The sequence below is a fragment of the Hemicordylus capensis genome, chromosome 6, assembly GCF_027244095.1.
Source record: "Hemicordylus capensis ecotype Gifberg chromosome 6, rHemCap1.1.pri, whole genome shotgun sequence".
NCBI lineage: Eukaryota > Metazoa > Chordata > Lepidosauria > Squamata > Cordylidae > Hemicordylus > Hemicordylus capensis.
Window position 1 is genome coordinate 13,304,474 of NC_069662.1, and position 15,585 is coordinate 13,320,058.

The 15,585-nt window shown below is 44.9% G+C and overlaps 1 protein-coding gene across 1 annotated transcript; it reads left to right on the forward strand.

The window, feature by feature from the left end:
* Nucleotides 1-1,214: 1,214 nt before the first annotated feature.
* On the forward strand, nucleotides 1,215-13,688 carry LOC128330893 (vomeronasal type-2 receptor 26-like). Its single transcript, XM_053264256.1, has 5 exons — nucleotides 1,215-1,502; nucleotides 2,603-3,460; nucleotides 3,962-4,189; nucleotides 5,622-5,748; nucleotides 12,778-13,688. Exons 1-5 carry the CDS (start codon nucleotides 1,215-1,217, stop codon nucleotides 13,686-13,688), a joined length of 2,412 nt encoding a protein of 803 aa, XP_053120231.1.
* The last annotated feature ends 1,897 nt before the right edge of the window (nucleotides 13,689-15,585 follow it).

The following is a 15,585-nucleotide window of genomic DNA, read 5'->3' on the forward strand; positions in this document are numbered from 1 at the left end:
CGCTGCTGTAGGGAAGGGGTTGCAGCACTAGACGCATCACTGCACTTCCCTCCAACTGCTATAATGGAAGGAAAGATGGTCAGACGTCCAGCACTGCTGCCTGTTCTCTACAATGGTGCTGTTGCAGTGCCTCTGCAAGTCACTCTCATTCACAATGGACATGTCCATCATGACATCCATTATTCTTACTCAGTTTAGATCTATCCGACCTAAATTCAGTTCATACTGAAGGCTGGTTTACACATTGATGCTCAGCACTTGATGACTGCAACATCAAAGAATGATTTGTGTGATCTGAATGGCCCATCAAAGATCCAGAACCACAGTCAGAATTTTCATATCACGTCTAACATAACACTTAGATGTTGGTCCAACATCCAGCCACCAGTCACCAAGTATACAGTAGCCAAGTCGAATGAAAATCAAAGGATGTATATGTTGTAGAACCAATGCTCAAGATTCTACATTCCTAGCCCACAGAAACAAGAAGAATAATTTGAGCAGGCAATGGAAGACACATCTAAATAGGTAACTGAGAGGTAACTCCTGGTAAATAAGCAACCCCTGCTAATTGAGCAAAGAGGCTCATTTTAAAGTAGTGAATTTCGTGTTTTTAGCAGGGGGAGAGCAACCGTCCCTATCCACTCCCAGACCAGCATCTCTCCTGTGGTCTTTGCTGGTGTCCACTTTATATTTCTTTTAAGATTGTCAGCCCTTTTAGGATAGGGGACCACCTTATGTATTATTTATTCATTTATTTTCTGTGTACAACACTTCGAGCACTTTTGTTGAAAAGTGGTGTGTAAATATTCATAATAGTAGTATTAGTAGCAGCAGTAACCATCATTCAGAAAAGAACCATAAGTTTAGTTGTAAGCAGGAAAATCATCTGGGGAAATCAAAATCTACAGGCTGAATAGAATGGTAATCAATGCATGTGTTTCATTGGCATAACTTTCTAAGGCCACATGCAAATCTGGTCAGCATGGTGTAGTGGTTAGAGTGCTGGACTAGGACCCCATTCAGCCATGATACTAGCTGGGTGACTCTGGGCCAGTCACTTCTCTCTAAGCCTAACCTACTTCACAGGGTTGTTGTGAGAAGTAACACAAGTATGTAGTATACCACACTGGGCTCCTTGGAGGAAGAGCGGGATATAAATGTAAATAAATAAATAAATAAAATAAAATAAATGAAAATCTCATTGCAGTTTAATGCCTAAAAACTACCAGCAAGCTCTTGCATCTGTTTTTGCCATTGAGGAGATCAACAAGAATGCCAAGTTGTTACCCAACACCACTTTGGGATCCTGGATCTTTGACAATTATTTTAATCCAAGTATGACCTATTTGAACACTCTCAACCTAGTTTTCATGGGACAATGGCATATCCCAAATTACAACTGTGTCAGGGATAAGAAGTTCATGGCTGCCATTGGGGCGCTCACTTCCCAAAACTCCATCCAGATGGCCAACATCTTAAATACCTACAAAACACCACAGGTATGTGGCTTGAGATGCAGATGGATAGGTGTAGTACTTAGAAAAGTGTGGCTCACCCTTCAACACCTTACCTGTGTCTCCACTGGAATTTAGAAGGTTAAAATAGCTTACCATTCACTGCCCTAGCAACTCTAGATGAAGGGAAGTATAGAAAGCTAAATATTAAATAATAAAAAAACCCCATTGACAAAATGAAAACCTGATGCCAAAACACAATTTTTGTGGGCTTCTTAGAATGATAAGGCCACAACCCATAATAGGTCACATTCTCACGAATTGATCTTCACCCCATTTCCAAAGCTCAGTGCAGTATCCAAGTATTTTAAACCATGAGTAATATGGCTTCTTTGTTGTCCTGCATAGATTCTAATCCCAGTGTAAACCTCTTTGGTACCTGCATTTAGGGATGTGCATGAAACCTTTCAGGCAGGCGGGCCGGGCGGGGGAAGTGAAAGCTTTAGGGAGCAGGTACAAAGGACATTACCTACTCCTCCACTGTCCAACTGCCATTCTGGTCATGGCGCTGTGTTGCTCAAAAGGTTCTGCGCGGCTGTTTCCCCAGCATCCTGTGTGTGGTGTCATCCTGCACACGGTGTCCGTGCATGCCTGGGTGCCACTTTGGTGGTTAGCATGGGGTTGCTGAACACACAAATGGTGCCTGCATGTGCATGGACACCATGTGATCTAACACCATGTGCAGGCTGCTGGGAAGAAGGAAGCAGACATGTGTGGTCTTTAGAGCAGCACAGTGCTGCGACCAGAACGGCGGTGGGGTAACAGAGGAGCAGGGAAGGGCCTGTGTACCTGCTCCTTAAAGCTACCGATAACCCCCTGATGAAACAGTTGGGCTCTGGCAATCCAAATCATTTTGGCAACACTCTAATGAGGCTCCAAAACGTTGCATGGACATACCTAGTAGCATTCCCTCAAGTGTTTCTTGTCTCATTGTACAGCTTGGGTTATTTGTTTTTATTTTAGAGGGTTGATTTATATGAATTTGGGAAATAGCCCTCTGATCAGTAATCAGAATAATCAGTAATCGGTAAAAAGGATGTTGTTCTACCTTTAAAATTGTGTTTTCTCCCTATCGCTGCCATTAGCTGAGTTATGGCTCTTTTGACCCTATTTTGAGCGACGTCATTCAATTCCCTTCTTTCTTCCGGATGGTTCCAAATGAAGGCCCTCAGTATATTGGCATTGTTCAACTACTGAAGCATTTCAGATGGAATTGGATTGGCCTCATCACATCAGATGATGATAGTGGAGAAACATTCCTTAAAACTCTGAGGCCAAGGTTTTTCCAGAACAATATTTGCATTGCTTTCACAGTATCAATTCCTGCAGAAACATCTCATGGATCAAATGCAGCAATAACTAATGCACTGGGATGGATTGATCAGACTCTCAGATTATACAGCAAAATAAATGTCATCCTTGTGTATGGGGATGGTCAGTATATGGAGGGTTTACAATTTATTCTACAATCAAATGAATTTCTTCACTTTGAGCCAATGGAGAAGGTTTGGATCATAACTGCTCAGTGGGATTACACAGCTGTGGTTTCTGAGAAAATCTTTTCAGTAAAATCCTTCAATGGCACCTTGTCCTTCACACCCCACAAAAATGGGGTTCCAGGGTTTCACGATTACCTGGAGAGCATTAATCCACACCAGTCTGAGATCTATGCCATTGGTTACTTCTGGTACAGTGTATTTGATTGTTCACTCCCCATAAAAAACTTGTATTTACCTGGTGCAAAACATTGCACTGGGGAAGAGAAGCTGGGGAATCTTCCTGCTTCTGTGTTTGAAATGGGAATGTCTTCTCAGAGTTACAGTATCTACAATGCTGTTTACGCCGTAGCGCATGCTCTCCATGCCATGTTTTCGTCAAGATACAAACAAAAAAGAATGAAGAAAGGAGAGAGAAAGAATCTTCTGAAAGTTCAGCCATGGCAGGTAAGCTCCTCTTACCTGCATTTCAACTATAGTGAAGGGTTAAATGTGTGTGGTTTCAGATGCTACCTCAGTTGAATTCAGGAAACCAAATAGCAGCCAGTGCAAGTATATAAAGACAGAAATTATGGTGCACACAAGCAGCCCCAGGTAACAACCTGGCAGCCAAGTTCTGCAGCAGCTGAAGTTTCTGGATGCATTTCAAGAGCATCCCCACATAAAGCACATTACAACAAGCCAAATGTTCTGTGCTTAAGACAGAGATCACAGTGGCCAGATCTGCTTTCTGAAAGAAGGGCTGCAGCTGGCACATAAACTGAAGCTCTCTAAAAGTGCTCCTGGCCAAAACTGCTAACAGGGCCACCAGGAAGAAGGTTGGGTACATGAGAAACCTCAGGTGTTTACAGCTGAAAGGATAAAGCTCAGCAAATTCCAGAAGTGAAACCTTAATCTACTTCTCACTACTGGACCCAGTTTATATGCTTTTCCCCTCTTCTCATCTAGCTTCATGCTTTTCTGAGGAATGTCCGCTTCAACAATAGTGCTGAGGAAGAAATATTTTTTGATGAGAATCTGGAGTTGGCAGTCGGATACGATATTGTCAATTTGGTCACATTTCCCAATCAATCTTTCCAGAGAGTTCCAGTTGGAAGGATGGATGCCCAAGTTTCAGGAGGGAAAGACTTCACCATTAATGCAAGTGCCATTCAGTGGAACCACAAGTTCAACCAGGTGGGAGTAATCAGGAGTTCTGTTTTTAAGCAGAACTATGCATGATAGGATCTGAGATGGGGTTGAGACTGCCTTGGTTGGCCCAATGGATAATCTCCAATTGTCTAGAGAGAGTGAGTCTCTGCTGATCCCTTTGGATCTCTCAGTGGCTTTCAATAACATTGATCAAGGTATGCTTCTGGGTTGCTTGAGGGAGATGGGTTGCTTGAGGCAGGTGGGATTGGGTAGCACTGTTTTACAGTGGCACCTTTCCTGCCTCTCTGGCATATTCCAGAATCAGATGGTCTCCAGATTGCTTGGAGACTGTTACTCTGCAAAGCAAGATGCTTTTTAACATCTACATTAAACCACTGAGCGAGATCATCAGGAGATTTGGTGCAAGGTGTTATCAATATGTTGATAACACCCTGATCTATTTCTCAAAACCATATTTTATCAGGAAATGGCATAACCCTCCTAATAATGGGCTGGATAATGGGCTGGATGAGGGATAACAAAATGAAGTTGAATCCAAATAAGACGGAAGTACTGACTGTAGGGGGTTGGGACACAAGGGACGGTTTAGATCTGTCTGCTCTGGATAGGTTACACTCCCCCTGAATAATCAGGTACACAGTCTGGGAGTACTCCTGGATTCCAAACTCTCTCTGGTTTCTCAGGTTGAGGCAGTGGCCAGGAGCCCTTTTTATCAGCTTTGGTTGATACACCGGCTCTGTTCATTTCTGGAGGTACATGACCTTAAAACAGTGGTACATATGCTGATAATCTCTAGGCTTGACTACTGTAATGCACTCTATGTGGGGCTGTCTTTGTACGTAGTCTGTAAACTACAACTGGTACAGAATGTGGCCACTAGCTTGGTCTCTGGGTCTACCTAAAGGGACCATATAACACCAATTTTACAAGAACTGCGCTGGCTGACAATAAGTTTCTGAATGAAATACAAAGTGCTGGTTATTACCTATAAAGCACTCAAAGGCTTGGGTCCAGGGCACTTCTCAGTTATCAACCCTGTTGCCTATGAACATCATCTGGAGAGTTCTGGTTACTGCTGGCTTCTTTGGTGGTGATTCAGGACAGGGCCTTTTCTGTGGCTGTCTCGGGGCTCTGAATCATGCTCCCTGTTGAAATAAGAGCATTTCCTTCTCTGCATGGTTTTAGGAAGACCCTCAAGATGCACATGTTTCCCCAGGCTAGGATTTTGACTGAATTTTTTTTTTTAAATGGAAATGTTTTTATCTTCTTAAATTGTTTTTTTGTTTTTATTTAATTGTTTTGTAAATTTTAACTGTTTGATATTGTTTTACATTCACTATGTTTTAACTTTGTACACCATCTAGAGATCTTTATATCAGGTGGTCTAGAAATTTGATAGATAGATAGATAGATAGAGATTTGACAGAGATTTGACCTTCCTTGTCGTCACCCTTAGACACTGCCTCATGCCACATGTGTTGAGAGCTGCCACCCAGGACACAGCAGGATTGCTCAGGAGGGGAAGCCAGTGTGTTGCTATGATTGTACTCCATGTTCTGAAGGGACAATTGCAATTCAGACTGGTATGTAAACAACATATAGAGCCACAATGGGGGAAATCCAGATACTTGAAATTACTTCGATCTACTACAAATATATGAAAAGATGTATCATCCATCTTCCTGAACAAGGGCTTCCAATGAATGGTCCATGGGCTACAGTGAGACTCACAAATATTTGCACTGATGAAACTTTCCCCTTGCTTTCCTATAAGAAATGCCCAACAGAGTGCAGCACCAGACCACGAGAAAGTAGTTCTTTGGGGTACTTTATGCGCCTTTGTCCTCACACTGATTAACATTCCCACAAGAAGCCAACTTATGTGATCTCATGGCAGTCTCAAAGACTGGCTGTTGCACACAGTAATTGCAGAGTCTGTAACCACCACACAATTCAACAAGAACATAGGAAGCTGCCATATACTGAGTCATACCATTGATCTATCTAGCTCAGTATTATCTTCACAGACTGGCAGCAGCTTCTCCGAGGTTGCAGGCAGGAGTCTCTCTCAGCCCTATCTTGGAGATGCTGCCAGAGAGGAAACTTGGAACCTTCTGCTCTTCCCAGAGCAGCTCCATCCCCTAAGGAGAATATCTTATAGTGCTCACACTTCTAGTCTCCCTTTCACCCTTTCATATTCAACCAGGGTGGACCCTGCTTAGCTTAAGGGGACATGTCATGCTTGCCACCACAAGACCAGCTCTCCTCTCCTGTTTCCTACTATGAATGCAGTACTACACGACCCATTATCATGTGATTGTGAGAATAACAACTATACAGAAAAATGTGGTAAAAGACTTCAACAGACTGAAGTCCAAAAAGCCATATTGTTTCCTCAAGGAAACCAGTTTTATGGAATTCACAATGCGGATGACAATAAACAGATTTGGGTTCCATGTTAATGCTAATGTACTAGGGACTTAACTCAGCAATTCTGCCTTTGATGCTAATGTAACACTCTACATAGGGACATAGGAAGGGAGGTACAGAAATCAAATTAATAAACAAACAAACAAATAAATAGGAAGCTGATCCTATAAATAGGATACTGATCCAGACCATTGGTCCATCTAACTCAGTGTTGTCTGGCAGCGGCTTCTCCAAGGTTGCAGGCAGGAGTCTCTCTCAGCCCTATCTTGGAGATGCTGCCAGGGAGGGAACTTGGAACCCTCCGCATGCACACAGATGCTCTTCCCAGAGCAGCCCTATCTCCAGAGGGGAATATCTTACAGTGCTCACACATGCCTCCCATTCAAATGCAAACCAGGGAGCACCCTGATTAGCAAAGGGGGCAATTATATTCATGTTTGCTACTGCAAGACCTGCTCTCCTCCAATTCATATTTGTCACCGTTGTATTAGGAAAGCTGTGTAGCATGTTTTGCTTGACACAATGAAGGTTAATGTATACCAGGCAATTGATAATACTCAACAGACCAAAAAAGCACCTTTCAGTTTAACCGGTTATACATTCACATCTGTTACATTACGCCATAAAATTATGTATGTGAAGACTGTGACCTTGACAGACGTGTTATTTAAGCAGCACTATAGACATTCTATGGTATGCTACACTGTGGTTATTACCAGCTTCACCATGACCTTGTTGCAAAATGGCTGGCAGGGAGATGGATGTCCCAGATGGTCTCACCAGTGGAAAACACACATGGCATCTACAGTAAGCAACTGACACTAACATACAACTGAAGCTAGGACTGCATGTTAGAAGTACGAAACAGAGGAACAATATCATCCCAATAGAATGATATAGCCGATCTGACCCTTGCTCCAGAAAATTGAACTGGCACAGTAGTGCCATCATAATTAAGAAGAGGAAGATTTTCAACATTCCACCATTATAAGGGCTGAACGTTCTTTTGCTTATAAAAAAGAAGGCCTTTCAGGCCTTGTATTGTCACCCACAGGATTTCTGTGGATGACTCCAGTTTTCCTAGGTTTTCTAGCTTGTTAGATTCTATCCCTTCTTTAACGTACAGTGCTACTCCACCTCAAAGGCGCTCGTCCCTGTACTTTCTACAGAATTTATATCCAGAGATAACAGTGTCCCACTGATTCACTGTTCCACCATGTTTCTGTTATGCCTACTATATCTATTTCTTCATTAGCAACCAAGTACTCCAGCTCGCGCATCGTGGCTCGGAGGCTTCTGGCATTGGCATATAAGTACCTATACACTGAATCTCTAACCTGGTGTATGCTATCTTTCTTTGGGCTCTTTGATCTCTTTGACCAGCTAGCACAGCCTCCTGTCTGCTCTTTATGTGGTTCTGCTATGTTCCTTTCTGTTTTATCTGAATCTTTTACACCTTCACACCTTAAGGGGTGGCATTTGCCAAACTGTATATTGCCCAGCTCCTGCCGGCTATTCCCCAGGCATCTTTTTAAAAGCTGCTCTGCCATCTTTTTGATTTTAAATGTGAGCAGTCTGGCAGAGGCGTAACTAGGGAAAATGGCGCCCGGGGCAAGCACTGAAATTGCGCCCCCCGCCGCCGCCCCAGCCGCCCCCCCCCAACATACTGTGCATACATAACACATGTTTGCCCACCATAAGCAGATTCCTACATCAGATGCCAACATGCAGTATATACTCCTATGTTGTGGAGGAGGAGAGCTGGTCTTGTGGTAGCAAGCATGACTGGTCCCCTTAGCTAAGCAGGGTCCACCCTGTTTGCATTTGAATGGGAGACTAGAAGTGTGAGCACTGGAAGATATTCCCCTCAGGAGATGGAGCCACTCTGGGAAGAGCATCTAGGTCCCAAGTTCTCTCCATGGCAGCATCTCCAAGATAGGGCTGCAAGAGACTCCTGCCTGCAACCTTGGAGAAGCCGCTGCCAGACTGGGTAGACAATACTGAGCTAGATAGACCAATGGTCTGACTCAGTATATGGCAGCTTCCTATGTTACTAAATACTACTGCAGCACACACACAAGACACCTGCCCCATCCTGACACTCAGCCAACTTCCATTTACAAGTTCCTACACACACACACACACACACACACACACACACACACACACACACACACCCCACAACTGCCTACTCCTAGATTTACAAGGAATACAAGCCACACCTAATGGCACAGCAGGGAAGTGGGCACTACCACGCCCCTGCCCCCCGTATCGTTACGCCTATGCAGTCTGGTTCCATCTTGGTTCAAGTGTAGCCCATTCTTTTTGTACAGGCTTTGATTGCCCAAAATGTAGCCCAGTGCCTACAAATCTAATCCACTCTTCCTGGCACTAACGTCTCATCCATGCATTGAGACCCCTCAGCTCTGCCAATTGCTACCTTGTGGGTCCTGGACTTCAATATGCTACCTATCAGCCTAAATTGGGCTTCCAGGACCTCCTGACTACATTTCCCTACATTGTTGGTGCCGACATCCACAACAACAGATGTCTCCTACTCAGCAATGCCTAACAGCCTATCTAGATACTGCATGATGTCCACAACGTTCACACCAGGCAGGCAAGTCACTGTGCTGTTAACACGCAGGTCACAACCCCATTTCTCCATACCTCTAATGATTGAATCACCCACTACAAGGAGGGCCCCGACACACAAACCCCGGAGGAGTATCCCCTGTACAAGATGATATGGGCTCATCATCCATGGAAGGGGTCCCTTCTAAAGGGGTCCCTTCCCTCTTCCTCAGACTGATGTCCTCCTTCCCTGAAACCTTCATTCTCCCTGACAGCAGAGGAGCTATCAGCCTTGGAGTGGGATGCCTCTACCACTTTCCTGAAAGTCTCATCTGCATGCCTCTCTGCCTTTCTGAGCTTCTCCAGATCCACCACCTTGGTCTCGAGGGAACGAACTTATTCCCTGAGAGCCAGGAGTTCCTTGCACCAAGCACACACCCATGACTTCTGTCCATGGAGCAAACAGTCATGCATGTGACACTCTGTGCAGTACACTGGGAAGTGCCTCTTCCCCTTCTGGCATTTTACATTTTATCTTATCAAATTATTTATTCATCAGAAGATTTGTACACCACCCCAAACTTTCATGTCTGGGCGGTTAATAATAGCATAAAACAAAAACACACATTTTTATACCACCCAAAACTTATGTCTCTGGGCGGTTTACAACAAAATAAAAACAGAAAGAAAAACATTATTTAAAACAAAAACCAAAAGTTTAAAACATCACAATTTAAAATTTATAAAATAATATTTCAAAACAGCATTAAAACCATTAAAACAATATTAATTAAAAGCCTGGGTGAACAGATGCGTCTTTAAGACTTTTTAAAGCTGCCAGAGATGCGGAGGCTCTTATTTCACTAGGGAGTGCATTCCAAAGCCTCGGGGCAGCAGTGGAGAAGGCCCGTCCCTGAGCGGACACCAGACGAGCCGGTGGCAAATGCAGACAGACGTCTCCAGATGATCTCCGTGGGCAGTGGGGTTCACGACAAAGAAGACGTTCTCTTAAATTCCCAGGACCCAAGCTGTTTTGGGCTTTATAGGTTATAACCAACATCTTGTATTTTGCCCAGAAACAGGAGCGTAACGAGGCTGGAGTGGGCCCAGATACAAAATTTTAAAATGGGCCCCTCGCTGATACACACACACTCACTTCACATGCGACTTGCCTCTGGGGGGGGCCTCGAGGCGTGGGGGGCCCCAGGCAGCCGCCTCCCCTTTCCTAATGGTAGTTACGCCCCTGCCCGGTAACATATCAGCAGCCAGTGTAGCTCCTTCAATACAGGAGTTATATAGTTTCTTCGAGATGACCCAGAGACCAACCTGGCTGCTGCATTCTGGACCAACTGTAGTTTCCAGACTACATACAAGGGCAGCCCCACATAGAGCGCATTTCACTAATCCAATCAGGAGGTTACCAGCAGATGTACCACTGTTTTGAGGTTGTTCATCTCAAGAAACGGGTGCAGCTGGCATATCAGCCGAAGCTGATAGAAGGCACCTCTGGCCATCACCTCAACCTGGGAGACCAGGGAGAGGCTTGGATCCAGAAGCACCCCTAGACTGTACACCTGTTCCTTCTCGAGAAGTGTGACCCCATCCAGAACAGGCAGATCAAAATAGTCTCTCGAGTTCCGACCCCGCACAATGAGTACCTCCGTCTTATCTGGATTATGTCTCAGTTTTTTATCCCTCATCCAGCCCATCACCGACTCCAGGCAGCCATTTAGAGAGGCTATGCCCTCTCCTGATGATGCTGACATGGAGAAATAGATTTGGGTGTCATCAGCATACTGATAACACCTTGCAAAAACTCTCCTGATGACCTCTCCCAGCGGTTTCATGTCAATGTTAAACAACATCGGAGACAATATGGAGCCCTGAGGCACACCATACAAAAGTTCAGATTTTGAAGAACAGCAGTCTCCAAGGGACACCATCTGGGACCTGCCCGAGAGGTAGGAGCGGAACCACCACAAAGCAGTGCCTGCAACGCCCAGCCCCCTCAGACGCTGCAAAAGGATATTATGGTTGATAGTATCGAAAGCCACTGAGAGATCCAAAAGGACCAACAGAGTCACACTTCCTCTGTCTATTCCCAGTTGGAGATCATCCATCAGGCCAACCAAGGCAATCTCCACCCCATAGTCAGTTTGAAAGCCAATTTGAAATGGGTCAAGATAATCAGTTTCCTCCAAGACTGTCTGCAGTTGGGAGGCCACCACCCTCTCAATTACCTTACCCAGCCATGGAAGGTTGGAGACAGGCCTGTAGTTGCTCAGCTCTTAAGGATCCAAGGTAGGCTTCTTCAGAAGTGGTCTAATAATTGCCTCCTTAAGACAAGGAGGCAGCCTAACTTCCCTCAGAGACGCATTTATAATCTCTACCAGACCTTCTACAACAACCTGCCGGCCAGATAATATAAGCCATGTCAGGCAAGGGTCAAGAGAACATTTGGTAGGCCGCACCGTTCCAGTCAGCTTGTCCATATCCTTTCTATCTTCATAACCGGTTTTGTTGACAGTTTACAGTATTTAGAGATAGTTTATTGGAAAGATAGGTCTCGGCTGTATTGGTCAGCTATTCATTCATTCATTCATTCATTCATTCATTTGATTTCCATACCACCCTTCCAAAAATGGCTCAGGGTGGTTTACACAGAGAAATAATAAATAATTTAACTGTTCAAACTTCCTTTCTTAAGAATATGGAGTAGTACTTATCTTCTCTTCCCACTAGGCTCTATCCCTATCTGCTAAGCTCTCAGGCTTGCACCTCTTATATAGAGAGTAGGCTTCAAATTGAGACAGAGGAATGTGGCTCAAAGGAATGTGGGTCCTCCCACCAGGTGTGCCTTGCTAAATCCCTAGCTGACTTCTCCCTCCCCCCCCCTGCTCCAGGCAGGGAGAAATAACAAATAAATGGCATAGAGCCCCCAATGCAAGCCCAGGCAAATGCTAGACATGGCAAATAACACACACACACACACACACACACACACACACACACACACACACACGGACTTCTCTCTTAAAGAGAAACCAGCACCTCAAAATCTCTCCTCTTCCTCTTAGTTAATTTTAAGGAAAATGTTTTGATGTTGTTTTGTTTAGAAAAGCTTGCTCATCTCCTGAATCTGCTACTGCTCTTCTCAGAGTAGGCTTCACACTTTAAACCAAAGGTTTTTGAATTACTGAATGCAAGCGATAGATGTGCACAAAATGAATTTCTTGATTCATTTTAAATTCAAATTGAATTCGGAGAATTCATTTAGAATTTGAATCAAATTTGATTCGATTTGAACCTGAATAGTTTTTAAAAGGTGCCAAACGGCTCTCAAATCAAATTTGAATTGAATTTCAAAAACTCAATTTGCATTTGAAACAAATTGCGCTTTTAAGGTGATTCAATTTGAATTTTACTCTCCCGAATCACCCAGATTCAAGTCGAGTCAATTCAAATTCAAATCGATTTGCACATCTCTAATAAAAGGTGCAGAAGGTCATGCTGCCCACAGACTCTTTATAATGATAGAATGCAAGCTGTGATAGGATGCATTCATTTTGTGTGTTTTGGAATACTGACCTCTTCTTTCTTAACTTCAGATGCTAACCACTGTGAGAAGTGCCCAGAAGATCAGTATCCAAATAAGGAACAGGATCAATGCATCTCCAAATTTATGAATTATTTATCCTACAGAGAACACTTAGGAGCAGCTTTGGCTCTTTGTGCCATTCTCTTTGTGTTGATCACAGTTTTGGTGATGGGGAGCTTCATTCTGCACTGGAACACTCCCATTGTCAAAGCTAACAACAGGAACATCACCTGCACCCTGCTAGTCTCTCTGCTTCTTGGTTTTCTATGCTCCTTTCTGTTCATTGGCCGACCTGGGAAGCTTTCCTGCATTTTACGACAAACCATGTTTGGTATCATCTTCACTGTTGCAGTGTCTTCTGTGTTGGGTAAAACGGTCACTGTAGTTGTGGCCTTCATGGCCACCAAGCCAGGAAACAGGATGAGGAAATGGGTGGGGAAGAGGACGGCAGTATCCATCATCATTCTCTGTTCTCTTATTCAAATTGGCATCTGTGCTGTGTGGCTGGGGGCCTCTCCTCCATTCCCAGAGTTTGACATGCACTTCCAAATTAGTGAGATCATTCTGCAATGTAATGAAGGTTCAGCCATCATGTTCTACACTGTCCTGGGTTACATGGGGCTTCTGGCCATCATCAGCTTCACTGTGGCCTTCCTTGCCAGAAAGCTGCCTGACACGTTTAATGAGGCCAAGCCGATCACCTTCAGCATGTTGGTCTTTTGCAGTGTGTGGGTGTCGTTTGTCCCAACCTACCTGAGCACCAAAGGGAAATTCATGGTGGCTGTGGAAATCTTCTCCATCTTGGCCTCCAGTGCTGGATTACTGGGTTTTATTTTTTCCCCCAAGTGCTATATTATTTTACTGAGGCCTCATCTGAACACCAAAGAGCAATTAGTAAGGGAAAATATTCATCTTACCTGACTCTTCACAAGCTTTTTTTCTTTAGTTTTTATTTCTTCTCTCTCCCTCTCCCTCTCTACCCCCCTCCATAGATAGATAGAGAGAGAGAGAGAGAGAAAACAGTGGCTGTCCATATGTCTCCAGGACACTCACAAGCAGGTTGTGAAGGGGACTGGGAAGTGCCGTGAGATTTTATGATGTGTGGTTTGGCACAAGTGGAAGTAGAGTGATCAGTGCAAGATGGGCTATAGAGAAGTTGCGGCTATAGAGGCATTGTGGCCCAAGGAGCATGGGGCTCACATTTGCATGTGAAAGGCTTACCAGCGGGACTGGCCACAAGTGAAGTACCTTCCTTCTGGGAGTTCACCTGGCGCAATGGCTAATTGCGTGGAATCCAATATGCCAGTAAGCCAGTCAGGAAACAGAACCACCCTTAATAAGAAAGGTTGTCATGACCAGGGTTGACCTGGTGGCCGGTACCCACAAAGGAGGAACATTATGATGAGCTCCAGAGAGAAACTGGAGCCAGTTCCAGAGCCAATGGGAAAACCATGAAGAAAGGATGGATAGTGGGCAGACAGCAGTCTCCCTGAGTAAATCTGACAGCCTATCAGACAGAAGGCAAAGAACTCAATCTCCACAGTTGTGGAGCAAAATCCTGTATGGAGGTTGGAGAAGATGGAGGTTCCTCCCGGAAGATGGGATTTCCCCCCTGTGTGGGGTCTTATTGTTGTAGCCCTGAATAAAGGAAAAGAGTTGAGTTGCACTTCAAGTACAGTCTTTGGACTTTCTTTGCTGCTAAATGCTTCCTGGTGCACATCTTTACCCCCTTGGGGTAACCCCAACATCACGGGCAATATATAAATGAATTTAAAAAACAAATCCTTCCCCCTGGGGTTGTATCTCCAAACTACTATTTAGAGGTATACTGCCACTGAACATGGAGGCTTAACATAGTTGTCATACATATCAATACCTTTTGCTTGACCTTCCTCTGTGAATTTGTCTCAGCTCCTTTGTAGGTGATGCAATATTTGCTGGCAGATGGGGCACAGTTGCACAATGACAAAAAACATTTCTACAACCGCTTGAGTTACTTGAGATTATCTCTCCACCAATTGGAGCAGAAATGGCTTGGAAACTCTCCAGTGATACAGTCCTTCTTTCCTTTCTAGTCTTATTGGTCACCTTTACCGTCATCTTTACTTTACTGCATAAGAGGGATGCTTTAATGGATTCTGCATTCTTTTCAGTGCCACATGGCTTCTCCTTTCACTGCTTTGGGAACAAAAGAGTCTTCTTTTACTGCAGATGGGGGGGATTGGGTGAACAACACACATCTGAAGAGGTAGCTCATCATCACATTTTTTTAATATGTTGAATACTCAGATCTTGCTAATTGTGTTATAAACAAAAAAGAAGCAAGCCGATCGCAGCCGCTCTAGGCTGCGCGGCTGGTTTGCCTCAGCCCCCTAGGAGGAGCACGTGACGCTGGGAGCTGACTCCCATTGGTCAGGCGTCCTCCTGGGGGTGGGGCTGGAGCAGGCCTACGTCCTGCTTGCAAGCACCCGCCCAGTCCGTCTCTCGGAGCTGCAGAGAGCGGACGAGTGTGGGTGATTCTCCCGGGCCAGCTACGAGCACGTGGCCAGGCCTGCGGAGAATCCAGCTGCGCCGGGGGATGTGGAGGGGGGATTGGGCTTTTAAGCCCTCCCGCCCCACAGTTAGGTGGCAGAGGGGGAGATTTGGGCTTTTAAGCCCTCCCGCCCCACCGGTAGGCAGCCTAGGCCGCTGCACTTTGGCTGTAGCAGCAAGTCCTGGGCTCTTAAGCCTGCTGCTTTTTAGCGGTGGAACTGCCGCGCACGCACCCGGGAAGCCAGGCCAGCAGCCGCCAACACGTGGCCTGGGTTGCGAGGCCGGA